The sequence below is a fragment of the Littorina saxatilis genome, linkage group LG1, assembly GCF_037325665.1.
Source record: "Littorina saxatilis isolate snail1 linkage group LG1, US_GU_Lsax_2.0, whole genome shotgun sequence".
In the NCBI taxonomy this organism is placed as follows: domain Eukaryota; kingdom Metazoa; phylum Mollusca; class Gastropoda; order Littorinimorpha; family Littorinidae; genus Littorina; species Littorina saxatilis.
Window position 1 is genome coordinate 52549147 of NC_090245.1, and position 17453 is coordinate 52566599.

Genomic DNA, 17453 nt, shown 5'->3' on the forward strand with positions numbered 1-17453 from the left:
ACTAAATGTAACAAGTCGCGTAAAGGCGAAAATACAACATTTAGTCAAGTAGCTGTCGAACTCACAGAATGAAACTGAACGCAATGCAATTTTTCAGCAAGACCGTATGTACTCGTAGCATCGTCAGTCCACCGCTCATGCTCATGGCAAAGGCAGTGAAATTGACAAGAAGAGCGGTTTAGTAGTTGCGCTGAGAAGGATAGCACGCTTTTCTGTACCTCTCTTCGTTTTAACTTTCTGAGCGTGTTTTTAATCCAAACATATCATATCTATATGTTTTTGGAATCAGGAACCGACAAGGAATAAGATGAAAGTGTTTTTAAATTGATTTCGAAAATTTAATTTTGATAATTTTTATATTTTTAATTTTCAGAGCTTGTTTTTAATCCAAATATAACATATTTATATGTTTTTGGAATCAGAAAATGATGGAGAATAAAATAAACGTAAATTTGGATCGTTTTATAATTTTTTATTTTTTTTACAATTTTCAGATTTTTAATGACCAAAGTCATTAATTAATTTTTAAGCCACCACGCTGAAATGCAATACCGAAGTCCGGGCTTCGTCGAAGACTACTTGACCAAAATTTCAACCAATTTGGTTGAAAAATGAGAGCGTGACAGTGCCGCCTCAACTTTCACGAAAAGCCGGATATGACGTCATCAAAGACATTTATCGAAAAAAAGAAAAAAACGTTCGGGGATATCAATCCCAGGAACTCTCATGTAAAATTTCATAAAGATCGGTCCAGTAGTTTGGTCTGAATCGCTCTACACGCACGCACGCACGCACGCACGCACGCACACACACACACACACACACACACACACACACATACACCACGACCCTCGTCTCGATTCCCCCTCTATGTTAAAACATTTAGTCAAAACTTGACTAAATGTAAAAAGGAATGTGACAATGTGCACTTTTAGTGCTTACAGCCAAGTGCACTAACAGACTTTTGCCCTTACAGCAAGTGCCCTAACAAACTTTCTGCGCCTTAGCAGACGACACGAACTTCTTCTCTACACAGCTTATTTACATCTGAGCGGCGGCCATGTTTTATTCCGCCTAAAATCTAGTTTTAGATTGATTGAGTGCACGTGCTATTTTATGTAATCTAAGGCTATATATTACTTTTAGATGTCAATAATGAATGGATATAGACACTATGTTGCTGTATGTTCGTGCTTAAGTACTTTTTAAGGCCCTGTTCCTTAAATTGCTTTAATGTTCGATCAGCTCCGACTCAAACCTTCGACGCTATCTGAGTTTTAGCGCCAAGTAGGTGACGTCTGGAATTCCTTTATTATCTCCATAATTGTAACTTTTTCGTAAATCTAACTTAGTGCACTTCATTTCTTATTCCCTCTTCATTTCTTATTCCCTTAAGATACTTTTTGAGTTAAAGTGCATTAATAAATGTTTGGATCAAGTAAATCAAAGTTTTCCTCAGTTTGACCGGTGTCTCGCCGCGTGACGTCACACGCGTCATTTTGGCGACCTGTGTTTCTTTGTCAAGTTTTACGTCACATAACTTGTCATAAGTTCCATTTTACCACAAGTATGACACATGTATGGAAAGTTCAGGAGTTCATTTTGTAATGGAGTGAATTGTATTTGGTACAGGGAGTGGTTTATTTGAGCAATCTTTATTTTGCTGGGTTTTGATCGTTAATTGGTCATGTGTTCTGAGTAATTAATCATAATTACTTTTTGATCTGGACTTCCAAAGTTATATATTATAACATGGTTTAAAAGTATTTTTCATGCTGGTTTTATAGCAACAAACCGATTTCTAATGTGTGCATTTTTTGTAAAGTTATCAGCTGTCAAAGATCCTAAACAAACACCGATTTGGCTAGCATTCGGTTCTAGACAGCCGTTCGGGGAGTATTCGAGAGCCGCTTCCAGTGCAGTCGGCGCGGACAGTATAAATAGCATCCCGGTACCAGCATAAGTATTTCATCTTATTCCTTGTCCGTTCCTGTTTCCAAAAACATATAGATATGATATGTTTGGATTAAAAACACATTCAGAGAGTTATAAAGAATAGAGATATAGAAAAGCGTGCTATCCTCCTCAGCGCAACCGCTACCACGCTTTTCTGGATTGTTAATTTCACTGCCTTTGCCACGAGCGGTGGACAGACGATGCTACGAGTGTACGGTCTTGCGGAAAAAATGCAATGCGTTCAGTTTCATTCTGTGAGTTCGACTGAGCTTGACTAAATGTTGTATTTTCGCCTTACGCGACTTGTTTTTTTCTAGCATGCCCCATACTTTTATGACACCATAAACATCTTCATTAAAAAGAAAAATTCTAATACATTGTTTAAAGTTTCACATAATTCACATGTAAATGACCACTGATGCTGCTTATCTGGCTGCTGTTCTAAAGCAGTTAGCTGCCTTTTTCCGAATCAAAATTAATTCACCCCCAGGTTCTCTTTTCTGGCGCAAAAGAACCATAGACTTAAGACTGTGTGAAGCTTGCAAGCAAAAACCCTGTTAAGGCTGGAGCACACTTTAGAAAGTACGTTGGAGTAGCCTCCCTTCTACGTTGGAGTAGCCTCCCTTCCCGGATTTAGAACGCGTTTCGTGTCGTAACAGATTATCCACTTACTAGCCATATCCGTATGCAAAATAATGAAATAAACATTAGGAAATGGCAGACGTTTACAAATATCGACATTCTCTATCAGTGCAATAAAAAACAATCGTTAGAACTTGCATTTACGACATGTCGTGCGTGAGAACGTGTCAGTAAACAAGCACTTTTTGCCTTGCTGAAGAACCCCACGAGTCAAGCTAAAACAGACGACAAGTAATGGAAAGCAGTCTGCGGATAAACATAACAAACTACTGATGAAAAAGTATGTTCATCCCTGCTCTGGATAAAAGACATCGGACTGATGACAACGTGGCAGCGTTCACGCGAAAAGATTTTTTTTCAGATTATCGCTTCTACATTTTATTGCACGTACTTGGGGCAGATCTGAATTTCTGAAAGATGACAAATCGGTCTTGTGAGTTGAGAACCACATGTTCTTTGCCGACAGAAATCATATGGAACAAGATGTAGATTGTGTTGAAGAGATGTTTGCAGATTATCGCATCTACATTTTATTGCTCAGATCAATGCACGTAGTTGGGGTAGATCTGAATTTCGCAATGGAAGACGACAAATCCGTCTTGTGAGTTAAGAACCACACGTTCTTTGGCGGCAGAAATCACTATGGGACAAGATGAGGATTGTGTTGAGGGGCTAATACTGACTGACTTTAGATGAAGAGTTCCTAGACTGCCTGGTTTTTGTAGAGAGGAGGCATCATGATGATATCCTGGTTTTTTTTTACGTTCTTGGTGACAACGCGCCAGAATCGCACGAAGATCGAACTCTCGAAGAAAACAAGTTTTCGCTGAACATTTGAAATGTGAAATGCTCTTCCTGTCTGACCAGTCTCCCCGTTAAATCCACAGGCTTCATTATTTATCAGGTAACTTACCAAACCGGAGTGTGTGTGTGTGTGTGTGTGTGTGTGTGTGTGTGTGTGTGTGTGTGTGTGTACACCGGATTACCACCATCAACGCACCCTTTTGGACTTTTCTACTATGCCTGCTGTGACATTCACGAGGATTATTGTGATTCTTGGACAATCGTGTGCCTATGCTGGACTTGCAGGAAGACAAACGGTGCCGGAACGGTATACGTGCTGCCAAGTGTGCATGCCCAGAGCGCAGTGTGAACCGAGAGTGAGTGTGTCATTGTGTGGAAGTTTTGCTTGATTGATTTATTCATGTTTTAATTTGCTTTTTGGTTCAATAGTAAAATCTGTGTACGTTATACTTTGTATTTTGTGGTGTGATTCGCCCGAGTGCGAGACCCCCATCCCCGAACGCCTCTGTGGGTGGAATTGTATATATATATATACTTGTGTAACGTGAGTGTGTAGATGAGAATGTGAAAGTTGCTTTGGACCCAGATACACACAGCAGACACCAACGCAACAGCTAAGTTTCAGCCTGACAAAGAAATTCGAGTGACACAGCTAATGGCTGTACTTGTTATTTCTCTATTAAAACAAATGTTTCAAGATCTTTAGGCCAAAACAAATAAATTGTCTGTTTCTATTAACATGGCTAAAAAAAATAGGGTAGGTAGGTAGGTGTTTTTGTTGTTGTTGTTGCCAGGATAGAATTCTTGAAAATAACTAAATGACACAAAGAGACAAGACTCGCTATAGATAGATTTATAAAAAAAATTTAAAAAATGTGACAAAGGATATAAAATGATTGTTTTACCTGGTCTGGAATCTTCAGTAGTAATTGCATAAAAAAGTCTGATAATTATATCAATTATCATGTTAACTTTTTCTTAAAATGGGTGCGTTAAATCCTAGTCTGTTTGTTTTTAATGGACTAAGCAATCCTTGGACTGACAGAAAAGATGTATTTTAAAAATGTCCAGTTGCTTTTACTTATTTTTCTAATTGGAAGAGAATACAAATTATGCACTCTTTTCTGTTCAAATGGGTAGAGGGCGGGGGTAGTAAAAGGATCACAGTTCAAGATTTTGCGCGACAAGAGGTGTGTTTCTTTTATAAAGAGCAAAAACTCAACTTGGTATCTAACACTATTTCTGAACACTGTAACCACTTTAGCACTTTTTTTCTTTTTTTTCTGTCTTCCAAACTTCTAATTCAGCTTCAAAAATGATTAAAAAAAAAGGGTTTTTTCTTCTGAAATCTACAGTTAAATCACTATTTTGGATATTCTATTTTGCTTCCCTATTTATCTTCTTAAGTTTTTGATCATCTGATTACCTTGCTTTTCTATTTGGAAGATAATATGCACTCTTTTCTGAAAAATGGGTAGGGGGTAATAAAATTTTGTGCGACAAGAGGTGTGTTTCTTTTAACTTTGATGAAGAGGGATAACTCAACTTGGTATCTAACACTAGTTCTGAACACTGTAACCACTTTAGCACTTTTAATTTATTTGTTCTGTCTTCCAAGCTTTAAATTCAGCTTATAAAATGAGTAAAACAGTGTGTGTTTTCTGAATTCACCAGTTAAATCACTCTGTTGGATGTTGTTTTTTGCTTCCCTCTTTCTGTTCTGAAGTTTTTGATCATCTTACTACCTTGCTTTTCTATTTGGAAGATAATATGCACTCTTTTCTGAAAAATGGGTAGGGGGTGGGGGTAGTAAAAGCATCACAGTTCAAGATTTTGCGCGACAAGAGGTGTGTTTCTTTCAACTGTGATGAAGAGGAATAACTCAACTTGGTATCTAACACTATTTCTGAACACTGTAACTACTGAAGCACTTTTAATTTTTTTTTCTGTCTTCCAAGCTTTAAGTTCAGCATATAAAATGAGTAAAAAATTGTTTTTTTTTCTGAATTCACCAGTTAAATCACTCTGTTGGATGTTATTTTTTGCTTCCCTATTTCTGTTCTGAAGTTTTTGATCATCTGACTACCTTGCTTTTCTATTTGGAAGATAATATGCACTCTTTTCTGAAAAATGGGTAGGGGGTGGGGGTAGTAAAAGCATCACAGTTCAAGATTTTGCGTGACAAGAGGTGTGTTTCTTTTAACTGTGATGAAGAGGGATAACTCAACTTGGTACCAAACACTATTTCTGAACACTGTAACCACTTTAGCACTTTCATTTTTTCTCTCTCTGTCTTCCAAGCTTTAAAATTTAGCTAATAAAATGAGTAAAAAAGTGGGGTTTTTTCAGAATTCACCAGTTAAATCACTATGTTGGATGTTCTATTTTGCTTCCCTATTTCTGTTCTGAAGTTTTTGATCATCTGACTACCCTGCTTTTCTATTTGGTAGATAATATGCACTCTTTTCTGAAAAAATGGGTAGGGGGTGGGGGAAATAAAAGTATCACAGTTCAAGATTTTGGCCGACAAGAGGTGTATTTCTTTTAACAGTGGTAAAGAGGGATAACTCAACTTGGTACCTAACACTATTTCTGAACACTGTAATCACTTTAACACTTTTAATTTATGTTTGTTTGTGTTCCAAGTTTTAAATTAAGCTTCAAAAATGGGTAAAAAAATAGTTTTCTCATAATTCACAAGTTAAATCATTATGTTGGATGTTCTATTTTGCTTCCCTCTTTCTCTTCTTAAGTTTTTGATCATCTGACTACCCTGCTTTTCTATTTGGAAGATAATATGCACTCTTTTCTGAAAAAAGGTAAGGGGGTGGGGGTAGTAAAAGCAACACAGTTCAAAATTTTGCACGTTCAGAGGTGTTTTTTTTTTTAAATTGGTAAAGAGGGATAACTCAACTTGGTATCTAACACTATTTCTGAACACTGTAATCACTTTAACACTTTTAATTTATGTTTGTCTGTGTTCCAAGTTTCAAATTAAGCTTCAAAAATGGGTTAAAAAAATGTTTTTTTAATAATTCACAAGTTAAATCATTATGTTGGATGCTCTATTTTGCTTCCCTCTTTCTCTTCTTTAAGTTTTTGATCATCTGACTACCCTGCTTTTCTATTTGAAAGATAGTATGCACTCTTTTCTGAAAAAATGGTTAGGGGGTGGGGGAAATAAAAGTATCACAGTTCAAGATTTTGGCCGACAAGAGGTGTATTTCTTTTAACAGTGGTAAAGAGGGATAACTCAACTTGGTACCAAATACTATTTCTGAACACTGTAACCACTTTAGCACTTTTAATTTATGTTTGTTTGTGTTCCAAGTTTTAAATTAAGCTTCAAAAATGGGTAAAAAAATAGTTTTCTCATAATTCACAAGTTAAATCATTATGTTGGATGTTCTATTTTGCTTCCCTTTTTCTCTTCTTAAGTTTTTGATCATCTGACTACCCTGCTTTTCTATTTGGAAGATAATATGCACTCTTTTCTGAAAAATGGTAAGGGGGTGGGGGTAGTAAAAGCAACACAGTTCAAAATTTTGCGCGTTAAGAGATGTTTTTTTTTTTTAAATTGGTAAAGAGGGATAACTCAACTTGGTATCTAACACTATTTCTGAACACTGTAATCACTTTAACACTTTTAATTTATGTTTGTCTGTGTTCCAAGTTTCAAATTAAGCTTCAAAAATGGGTTAAAAAATGTTTTTTTAATAATTCACAAGTTAAATCATTATGTTGGATGCTCTATTTTGCTTCCCTCTTTCTCTTCTTTAAGTTTTTGATCATCTGACTACCCTGCTTTTCTATTTGAAAGATAATATGCACTCTTTTCTGAAAAATGGGTAGGGGGTGGGGGTAGTAAAAGCATCACAGTTCAAGATTTTGCGCGACAAGAGGTGTGTTTTTTTTAACTGTGATGAAGAGGGATAACTCAACTTGGTATCAAACACTATTTCTGAACACTGTAACCACTTTAGCACTTTTAATTTTTTTTTTCTCTGTCTTCCAAGCTTTAAATTAAGCTAATAAAATGAGTAAAAAAGTGGTTTTTTTTTTAGAATTCACCAGTTAAATCACTATGTTGGATGTTCTATTTTGCTTCCCTATTTCTGTTCTGAAGTTTTTGATCATCTGACTACCCTGCTTTTCTATTTGGTAGATAATAATTATGCACTCTTTTCTGAAAAAATGGGTAGGGGGTGGGGGAAGTAAAAGTATCACAATTCAAGATTTTGCGCGACAAGAGGTGTATTTCTTTTAACAGTGGTAAAGAGGGATAACTCAACTTGGTATCTAACACTATTTCTGAACACTGTAATCACTTTAACACTTTTAATATATGTTTGTCTGTGTTCCAAGTTTCAAATTAAGCTTCACAAATGGGTAAAAAAAATAGTTTTCTCATAATTCACAAGTTAAATCATTATGTTGGATGTTCTATTTTGCTTCCCTCTTTCTCTTCTTAAGTTTTTGATCATCTGACTACCCTGCTTTTCTATTTGGAAGATAATATGCACTCTTTTCTGACAAATGGGAAGGGGGTGGGGGTAGTAAAAGCATCACAGTTCAAAATTTTGCGCGTTAAGAGGTGTATTTTTTTTTAAATTGGTAAAGAGGGATAACTCAACTTGGTATCTAACACTATTTCTGAACACTGTAATCACTTTAACACTTTTAATCAATGTTTGTTGGTGTTCCATGCTTCAAATTGAGCTTCAAAATGGATACAAAAGGATTTTTTTCCGAATTCACAAGTAAAATCACTACGTTTAATGTTCTATTTTGCTTCCCTATTTCTCTTCTTCTGTTTGTGATCATCTGATTGTTATTTTGTTTACATTTTCACAATACAATATTGCAACTTATTCAGTAGTGTTTGCGTGAAAAAATCTGATACCTATGCTTAAACTTCAGTCGTTATCTTAAAATTTTGCGCGTTAAGCCCTTTATATTTTGTATTTTCCTGATAAAGCAAACATTGAACTAACAGAAAAAGTAACTTTTAAAACTACCTAATCACTTTGAAATTGGGCCTCCAAAGTGTTCTCCAGCCTTAACTGTTTTGATGTTTATACATATTGAAAAGAAGTATTTCTAGCATCTTTGGACTTCTTTAACTGGTTGCGTATAGGATTTTGAATCATGTTACGGACATTTTGCTGAGTGAGGGATGGGGGTCGGAGGGATATAAGTAAAAAGAAAAGAAGAGAGAAAAACTAAGTTGATGCAGCGGAGTGCATGCTTTTTTCAGGACAGAATAAAAGTGAGATGGAAAAAGTTAAACACAGTAATTAAAGTGCATAGAAGTGACTAAAATGTCACAAACGTAAAATTAAAATAAATAAAATACAGCAACAGTTGATGAGAGAAAGCGACGTCAAACAGTGCAACCTGCGGGCGACTCACCATATCTGGGTACTATGGATGAACCTGCATGCAGCGTAGCGATGCGATGCGTACACAAAAACAACACGTGCCAAATGTGTTAGGGCAACACACAGCAAAGTTGACAGTTGGAACACACACTCACTCCAACACACACACACACTCCACATACACATAAGCACAGTGAAAAACCCTGTTGCTGATTCAAGCCTTTCCACCCTATCATGAGATATACTTTCATCAAAAAAAGGGAATTTGCCATTTTACAACTTAATTCTTTCTCCATCTATGACATCAGAATGAATAATGTTTACAACTCCCCAGGTTTAAAAATGAAATCTAATTCAGACCATACTGTCACGTGAGGGCTTAAACTTGAGCCACAGCTAAAACACAAACACAAATTTAAAAGCATCATTAAAAGCATCACAAGGTTTCTTCAATGGAAGTCTGCACAATTTTCACAGTCAAGGAGTAATGATGAAGTCAATGTCATCTGATCAAGCTATTCCTCAAATTGCTATATGTATACAGTGCAAGAGTGCAAATGAAGCCCAGCTGAAAAGCAAACCTTTGCTGCCATGTGCATTGAAGCTGCAATTGTTACATTCAGTGAAAGCTTGATGGTCATTTGCTGCTTTATGCCTTAGATTACAGGTTTAATATACAACTCAAAATTACAAAATGAAAAATGTACAGCCTAAATGAAAAATGAACAGACTCTAATTGGACTTAGACTGCTCTGAGCAATAAATATATTTTACTCTCTGATAAGAAACACCATTTAAACAAAACCAGGTAATACACCTAGAAATGAAACGGTCACACTAGTTATGTTACAACGGTAAAACTAAAAGATTAAAAAAGTCAGAGTTGTTCAAAATAAAATCAGAGGAAAACGGAAAGACTCTTGATATATAGGGTCTACATAAAATCAAGGAACATATCCTACAACAGGTGTTATATTTAACAAAACTTCAGACGAACAGAAAGTACACTTCTATTTTCCTCAATTACCCAAAGGGATGTACATGTATTAAATAATTCATAGAGTACTGTACTTAAGGTGCAATAGTCATACACTGATCTAAAATTGCTTGGAACTTCACAATAACAGGGTCTAAATACCACAACAACATGCTTACTCAAACAGGGGTGAGACAACATTTTTTTACAATTTTCTTATTTGTAAAACACGCTAACAAAAAAGACCAAAGAAAAAGAACTGGTAGACAGAAATGATCACAAATACAACCAAGGCATTATCTAAACATGAAGAGTCTCGCACTGCTTGATTCTATAGAGTGAAGAACAAACTCAACGTTCCTACCTGACAGATTGGGGCATAGTAACTGAAGACGACTCGCTCATGGAGCTGTTGAGAAGATCGCTGTAGTGTAGATTTTCTATACACTGAAACAGACAGAAGACGCAAAAGGTAACAATTTCATGCAGATTTATTATGTGAAGAGACGTCAAAAAGAAAAGCATGCATGTCAGATTCCATGATCTGTATTCAAGCCGACATCACATGTGCTTGAATTTGTGACAGGGCGACCAGTCACCAATTATAGAGTAAAGTTTTTGTCATTGTCCAGTCTAGTGTTTGTAGTTCATGTTGCCGATCGCTTTATGTTTTGTGTAATGCCATTATCTGTTCTAAGTTAAATATTGAGATGCACATGTCCAGTCACCGATAGATCCTAAGCGCGCTCAGCCGTCTGCGTCCATGTTCTGCCTAGTCTTTGATCCTTTGAACTTAAGCCGCTCTCCTAGGAAGAGACAGGTAGCCGTGGTCAGTTGCGTAACTTTTATGGCCTAACCGGGAGTAGCTTCCCAGAGGATGCTCTAGCCGTGTCTTTTGACGCGCCCTGATCAAAGCCTCGTTAAGAGGATGTTAATTCCTTTGTTGGATCGGGTGGACCGCTGGCAGGTGGTCAGTTGTTTAACCCCCCCCCCCCCCTTTGTGTTCCCCCCCCCCCCTTCCTCTTGTCTTAAGTTTAACCAATGAAACACGGAACCTGCTTAGAGTGTCGTGGTTACGGGAGGTTACTAAGATGTTGATTGGATGTTTGCGACTCTAGTTAAAGTTTGATTATGTATATGTACATGCTAGGGTGTGAAAGAGAACTCTGAGAGGCGTGCGAGAGAGTGGACGTATTTTGTAGTGAGCTCTACATAACAACAAGATGTAGTGACTTTGCATTGTATGTTGTGGCTTGTAGCCACCGGCTTCGGTCGGTCGACGAAGTGGAGGAGAGAAGAAGTTAAAGACAGGAATAAAGTTTGCCATGCCAGTATCCTGCTGTTGTCATGTATGTCATCTGTTGAGTACGTGAATGAAAGTCCAGAGAGAGTCCATAAACACATCATCAAAAAGAGAATCAAGATGAGTTTACCGAACCAGCTTCCACATATTTGTTACCATTGGGACTGTTGGTCAAGGCTGCTATCATATTGCAGGTGTTCAGGGCTGAGGTGCACGAGAAAGTTACCACCCAAACTGGAGCCACCTTCAGTGTTTGATTGGTTGAAATTCACTGACACTTGTGATTTCAACAAATCAGAACCCATGGTTTGTTCTCTCCCATGTGGGAGGCACCCACTTTCGGTTTGTGCACCTCATCCCTGGCTGCTATGACCCAATTTAGGAACACTCCAACGAGTGTCAGAGACCAGGGATGCACCATTTGTTGTGAGGTGTCCTCTAAAAGGAGCTGCGCATACGATGACAGATGCCGTATGAACAAGCTGCAAATGTACGCCATTCAAACTGTCAGCCAAAGATGTTCTGTCACTGCAGATGAACTCTATTACAAATAAACAGCCTCTGTAAATTTACCCCCAAATTAAGATTTTCTCTTCTTTTAAGAACTGCCTTTGGGAGGTCTAAGGTATTCAACCGGATTTATGCCCAAAAGACTTACAAGTCAGCAAGCAAGCAAGCATGCAATAAATAAGCCACCCACCTGACTTATGTCACTGCACCAGGCGGCCTTTTCATGGAGCGTGGAGGCAACGAGAGTGATGGTGATGGGGGGACCACTCTTGGTGTCCACAATCAGACGGAAGTCCAGGCCATTGTAGTCCACCTTGCATTCCCGCTCGCTGCCGGACGTGTTGGGCAGCAAGTTGGCTGCCGAGTTCTGGCTGTTCAGGCTCAGGTTCGAGTCCACAGAGGAAGCTGTGGAGGGAATTGAAATGGGTGAAGGGGCTGTCAAAGAGAAAGTTGGTCAGCTAATTGCTGCTTGGAGAGAGAGAGAGAGAGAGAGAGAGAGAGAGAGAGAGAGAGAGAGAGAGAGAGAGATAGAGAGAGAGAAAGAGAGAGAGAAAGAGAGAGAGAGAGACATACAGACAGACAGACAGAGAGGCAGAGAGACAGAGAAAGAGAATAAATGGCACTCATTGTGAGTGTGTGAGTCACAGACTGAGCGAGTGAGTGATAGAGAGAGAGAGTGTGTGTGTTTTGGGTGTGTGAATGCGTGTGTGTGTGTGTGTGTGTGTGTGTGTGTGTGTGTGTGTGTGTGTGTGTGCATGTTTGTGTGTGTCTGTGTGCATGCATAAGAGAGAGAGAGAGAGAGAGAGAGAGAGAGATAGATAGATAGACAGACAGACAGACAGACAGACAGACAGACAGTGACAGAGAAACAGAGCAACACAGACAACAGAGAGACTGAAGAGAGATGACATGTAACAATACTCACTTTCCTCGTCGAAGTAGAAAATATCTGAGTTTGGGTCTTCAACCAGGGTACAGTCCAGCAATGTTATCTTTCCATAATGCTGCAACAAAACAATAAAGTGATAAATTTAAAATAAAATGACACTAGCATTTCGTTACTGCCCATACACACTAAAAGTGTTCTACAAGATTTTTTTTCCAGCTAGTGTGCAGTTCATGAGTACATGTATTTTTGTGGGTAATGATGAAATAAATCATAACAAATGTCAGTAATCACTGCAATAATGTAATCACTAATTGGTTTTATTGTATAGCAAAACACTCTTAACATCTCTTGTCTGGATGTAGCAACTAAGAAGAGTATATTTCATTATCATTTCATGAACGCACTTGTGTATACCGGAATCTAGTAGAACTACATTATTATTGGCTACCAACTATTAGGTACAGAAACCAGTTTCAGACTGACGACACTACAATACCCATTCTGTAATCTGTGTTGGTTTCACAGCATTTTACTCAGAGTTTTTGCATGTGCTTTTATGTGCTCGTGTGAATACCCGGACAGGCAGCCTCGACTGGTTTTGCAAATGGCAAGACACACTGTACTGTAATACATATAGCCTTTGCCATTAAAAACGCAACAAACGATCGACGGAGGTTTTTATGTTACTGGTTATAGCAAGCACCTGTGGTTTAGACTTCGTCAAAAAGAAAACAAAACGGCACGGAAAACTCATGCAAGAAGACACATAAAACACGTGGCGTTTCATTGAGTACAAAATTGAAACGAAACAGCTGGAGTTATGAATGGGTTAATGTCGAGAACTGCACGTGTTTTCCATTATCGGTACTTACACCTTACGTTCCGTTACTGAGTTGCCAATGATGGAAGATGATGATGATGATCCGAAGCTTCACGTCTCATGAGGCAGACAGCCTGTGAGAGACATGTTGATTATCCCTAAGGACACTAAGTTTTTAATGATGGAAGTGGGGGAAAACGCTGGTGGTCGTTCTCCCACAATTGTGTAAAGAAAGGGAGTTTGTGTATGCATGCGAATAGCAGTCAATGTGTGTAGTTGCTTGCTTGCCTGATGATATTCCGCGTCATTCTATCGCACAATAGGCCTACCGCTTCTTCTTTGAAGTTGTTGTTGTTGTTGCGCATTACATTCATAAAGCAATTCATTTGTAAGAGAATGCCCGTGCTCGCTTGCGCGCGCATACACACACATCCACACTCGCACACACACCGGCGAGCTTGCAGGAAGGCTGCTGGGACTCGGTTCCACTGGCGGACGATTTCTCTACGAAGCTCATGTGCTGTAGCGGGATGACGGGGCAGGGTGTTGATTTTCTGCTTCAGGTACGCCCACACCTGTTCCATGGGGTTCAGATCAGGACTGAGAGCCGGCCACAGCATGGTTGCGATGTTGTTTCCCTGGAGGTACGCTTGTGTGGCTAATGCGGTGTGCGGTCTGGCGTTGTTTTGCGGGAAGACTTGGGCTCGGCCCCTGACAAAAAACGGCACCACAACAGGCTGCAAAACCTGGGCGATATATCAGGCCGCTGTGACTCCTCCTCCTCGGCCTGCATGCAGCTGGAAGAAGATGGGGCCCACGAGCTGGTTTCTGGACAATCCACCCCAAAGCATAACTGACGGTCCGCCCCAGAAGTTGTACTCCTTGATGTTAATTTCGGCATACCGTTGACCTCGCTGACGCCAAACGCGATCGCCGTTGTTGACGGTGTAGATGCAGAATCGGCACTCGTCACTGAAGAGGACATCGTCCCACTGGCCGACCCAGTTACTGTGCGCCACTGCCCAATTCAGTCTCCGTTGGCGATGTTGTGGAGTCAGCTTTTGTCCTCGAAAGGGTCGACGGCAGAACAGCCGAAGACGACAAAGCAGACGAATGATGGTCTGGGGACTCGACATGGTTTGCCTCGCTGCCACTGAAGCGCTCTGGAATGGGTCGTTGCGAAAAGACCTCGTCATGTGTCTCTGTGTGCGGGCAGTAAGTACAGAGGGGCGACCAGGTCGCGGGGCATCGGCTGTTGATCCTGTTCTCAGAAAACGTGTCGAAAGTCGATAAATCGTTGACCGATGAACTTGAAAGGCTCTAGCAACATCTTCTGTCCGTCTTCCTGCAACCAACATTCCAATAGCTCTCTCCCTTTCTTCTTTAGATAGGACAGGCATCTTCGCTAAAGCACAGCGATCTGCGTCTGTATATCAGCTTCAAATCAACACAAGTTGTGGCCGAAGCAACCGACAGTGGTATTGACAGTAATAAAGGCCACGGGTTTTGAGTGAATGAAACGTTTTACTGAATTAAACGCCAGGTGTTATATGCGTCTTCTGACATGAGTTTTCCGTGCACTTTTTTGTTTTTGACGATGTCTAAACCACAGGTGGTTGCTATAACAAGTAACATAAAAACCGCCGTAGATCGTTTGTTGCGTTTTTAATGGCAAAGGCTATATTTCAGGCTCCTCCTTCTTCCTAAAAGGATGTCATTTTTCTGTACTCTATCCTGCCTTTATAGTAATGCTTGTTCCAGAAACAGTCTCAGATTTTGTGCGCCAATAGCACGTTAGCAAACCCAACCTTGCACATCATCTTCAGCATAGTTTCCTTGAGAAATGTATAAACCCAAGTTACCCTGTACCATCCATGCAAAAGGAAGCAAAATCCAACAGATTATCAACATAAAGTCAAAGAACCATTTCCTACAAAAAAGAGAAAATTAAGTTTTAAGCCAAGAAGAGAGAAGAATGAGAGATAATTGAGATGGGTTTAACTTTTAAAGAAGGACAATTTGTAATTTCAAATGAGTGTATGCGTGCGTGCATTTGTGTGTGTGTGTGTGTGTGTGTGTGTGTGTGTGTGTGTGTGTGTGTGCATTGACAGTTAGTGAATAGATAAACAAATATATATATGAATGGATGTTGCAAGAGTGACTGAAAGCAACGGATCGGTCAGCATTGTATTGCACATAAAGAATATTTGGTATGATGCACATGAGAGCTAAGACGGTTAGTGCATATAAGTGGACAGTGTGTGCGCGTGAGCAAGAATGAGACAGAACGAGCAAAAAGACAAGAGAGATCGAGAGGTTGAATAAAGATTTCAGAACCAAAAACATCGGTTGGGCAGCTACCAACTGAGAGAGAAGCATAGAAGACTCCTCACACAATAGTCACCACTTCAAGAGCAACAAGTGTCACAAAAATTTCACTGACAAAAGAAAAACCCTCTTACATCAAATAAAAATAAAATAATCCAGCACCGTGACATTCCTTGTCTTGTGAGAAAAGACCGTGTGGATTTTCCTGCACTAACCTTGCTGACTACAGCAGCCGTTCTGAGAGGAAGGCAACCTGAAGTTTTAGGACCATTGTCCTGCATCACAACAGCAATATCTTCATAGATCCTAATCCTAAATCCTAATCTAGCTGTTTGAACAGTTTTGCTTAGTGAATCTTGACAAACTTTCTCTGTAAAGGCTGTCCTCAATTATTGAGCCCAAAATTGACTTTGCAAAGTCTTTTGACCAAAATTTCAGTGCCAAAGTTTCCTGCAGCCAGCTTCGCAAAATAAACTTCGCTCAGTTAATTTGAGACTTTAGGCCGCTGTTTCATATAGGTTTTCCTTTCGTTGAATTATTTGGTCAGACTCTTCAGGTGGGTGATGCCGAAGCTTTTCGCCATTTCTCACCTCATGATAATTGAAACAACAAGAATAGGATCTGATGTTGGTTGTTCTCCAGCTTTTATCGTTTCTTCTCTTCAACAATTCGACAACACCGAGAATACTGCAAACGACATCCCACCCGGCAGTACTGTTTTCATACGCGAGCTTCGCTGCCATTGGAAATCGGCTTGCTCATGGGGCCTGTCAGTCTGAATTATGAAGGACAGAGTTATGAACATAGAAGACAACCATACCGAAAAGAACAAACATTTCACGCATGCAGACGCAGAAAGACGTCATAAAGAATTCGATGCTTCAAAAGATACAGACTGTGACGGTGACTGTGACGTCATTCACACATATCGAGACGTCATTCATAGTTGTTCGGTCACTTCCGTGAACGTAGATCGCTCTACAATCATGGCTGGTGGGTTAGCTAGCTTGTCAAAGCGTGAGTACTCAAAACATGTTTGTTCTCTCCTCTGTTGAAGCTGTGAGACATAAATGCTATTCAGACTTGGTCGTGTGACAGAGTTTTCTTCCACACTCGATTAGTTGATGTCTAACTCAGCCTGACGGCTTCGTCAGACAATCAATGTAATCTCGTGTGGAAGAAAGCGTCTGTCACACGACCAAGTCTGTCACACGACCAAGTCTGAATAGCAGGTACTATCACTTTTTGTGCTTCTGCTTCTAAGGAGCCCCTGATCCAAGTGACAGTACATTTTGCCTTGGGTCCGCAGCACACCAAATTCGGGTCGCTTTCTCCCAGTGGAAAGCTAGCAGCTAAAGAGTCGCGCTACCCAGGTGTGCGCGTGTTTAGGTGTTATCAGCTACCTGCACTTATGGCAGAATGACTGAAGTCTTTTACGTCCCACAGTGGCGTCACGGGGTTGGGACATGGATACCGTCTCTGAGTCTGCACATAAAGTTGACCCGTCCCGGCCCGGATTCGAACCCGTGACCCTCAGATCACAAGTCCAGTGCTCTACCAACTGAGCTACCGGGCCCCTGGCCCCCTGCATCTTAGAGACAAAATACTACTGTATATTTGACAAAACCAATCAACCAGACCTACATCCTGTACAAGTAAAACTCTACGCAAGTTTGCCCTGCTTGTCTTGCTCCATAATTTCTTACAGTTCCAAAACTAGTTTGAAGAATTCATCTCGTACGTGTCAGTTTATATCTAAACTATTTCAACAACATGTGTTGATCACAAAGTAAAACAAATCGTTTTAGATCACTTCTGACCCTTTGTGAACAATTATTCTCCCT

At 39.6% G+C, this 17453-nt stretch overlaps 1 protein-coding gene across 1 annotated transcript in view; it reads right to left on the reverse strand.

Moving 5' to 3' along the window:
• Positions 1-17453, reverse strand: part of LOC138973727 (ras-specific guanine nucleotide-releasing factor 2-like) — a gene marked incomplete at its 3' end in the record, with an annotated part of 293414 nt that overhangs the window by 33379 nt on the left and 242582 nt on the right. Inside the window, 3 exon segments of the mRNA XM_070346460.1 lie at positions 10124-10206; positions 11763-11977; positions 12498-12576. Coding sequence (XP_070202561.1) covers positions 10124-10206; positions 11763-11977; positions 12498-12576 — 377 coding nt within the window.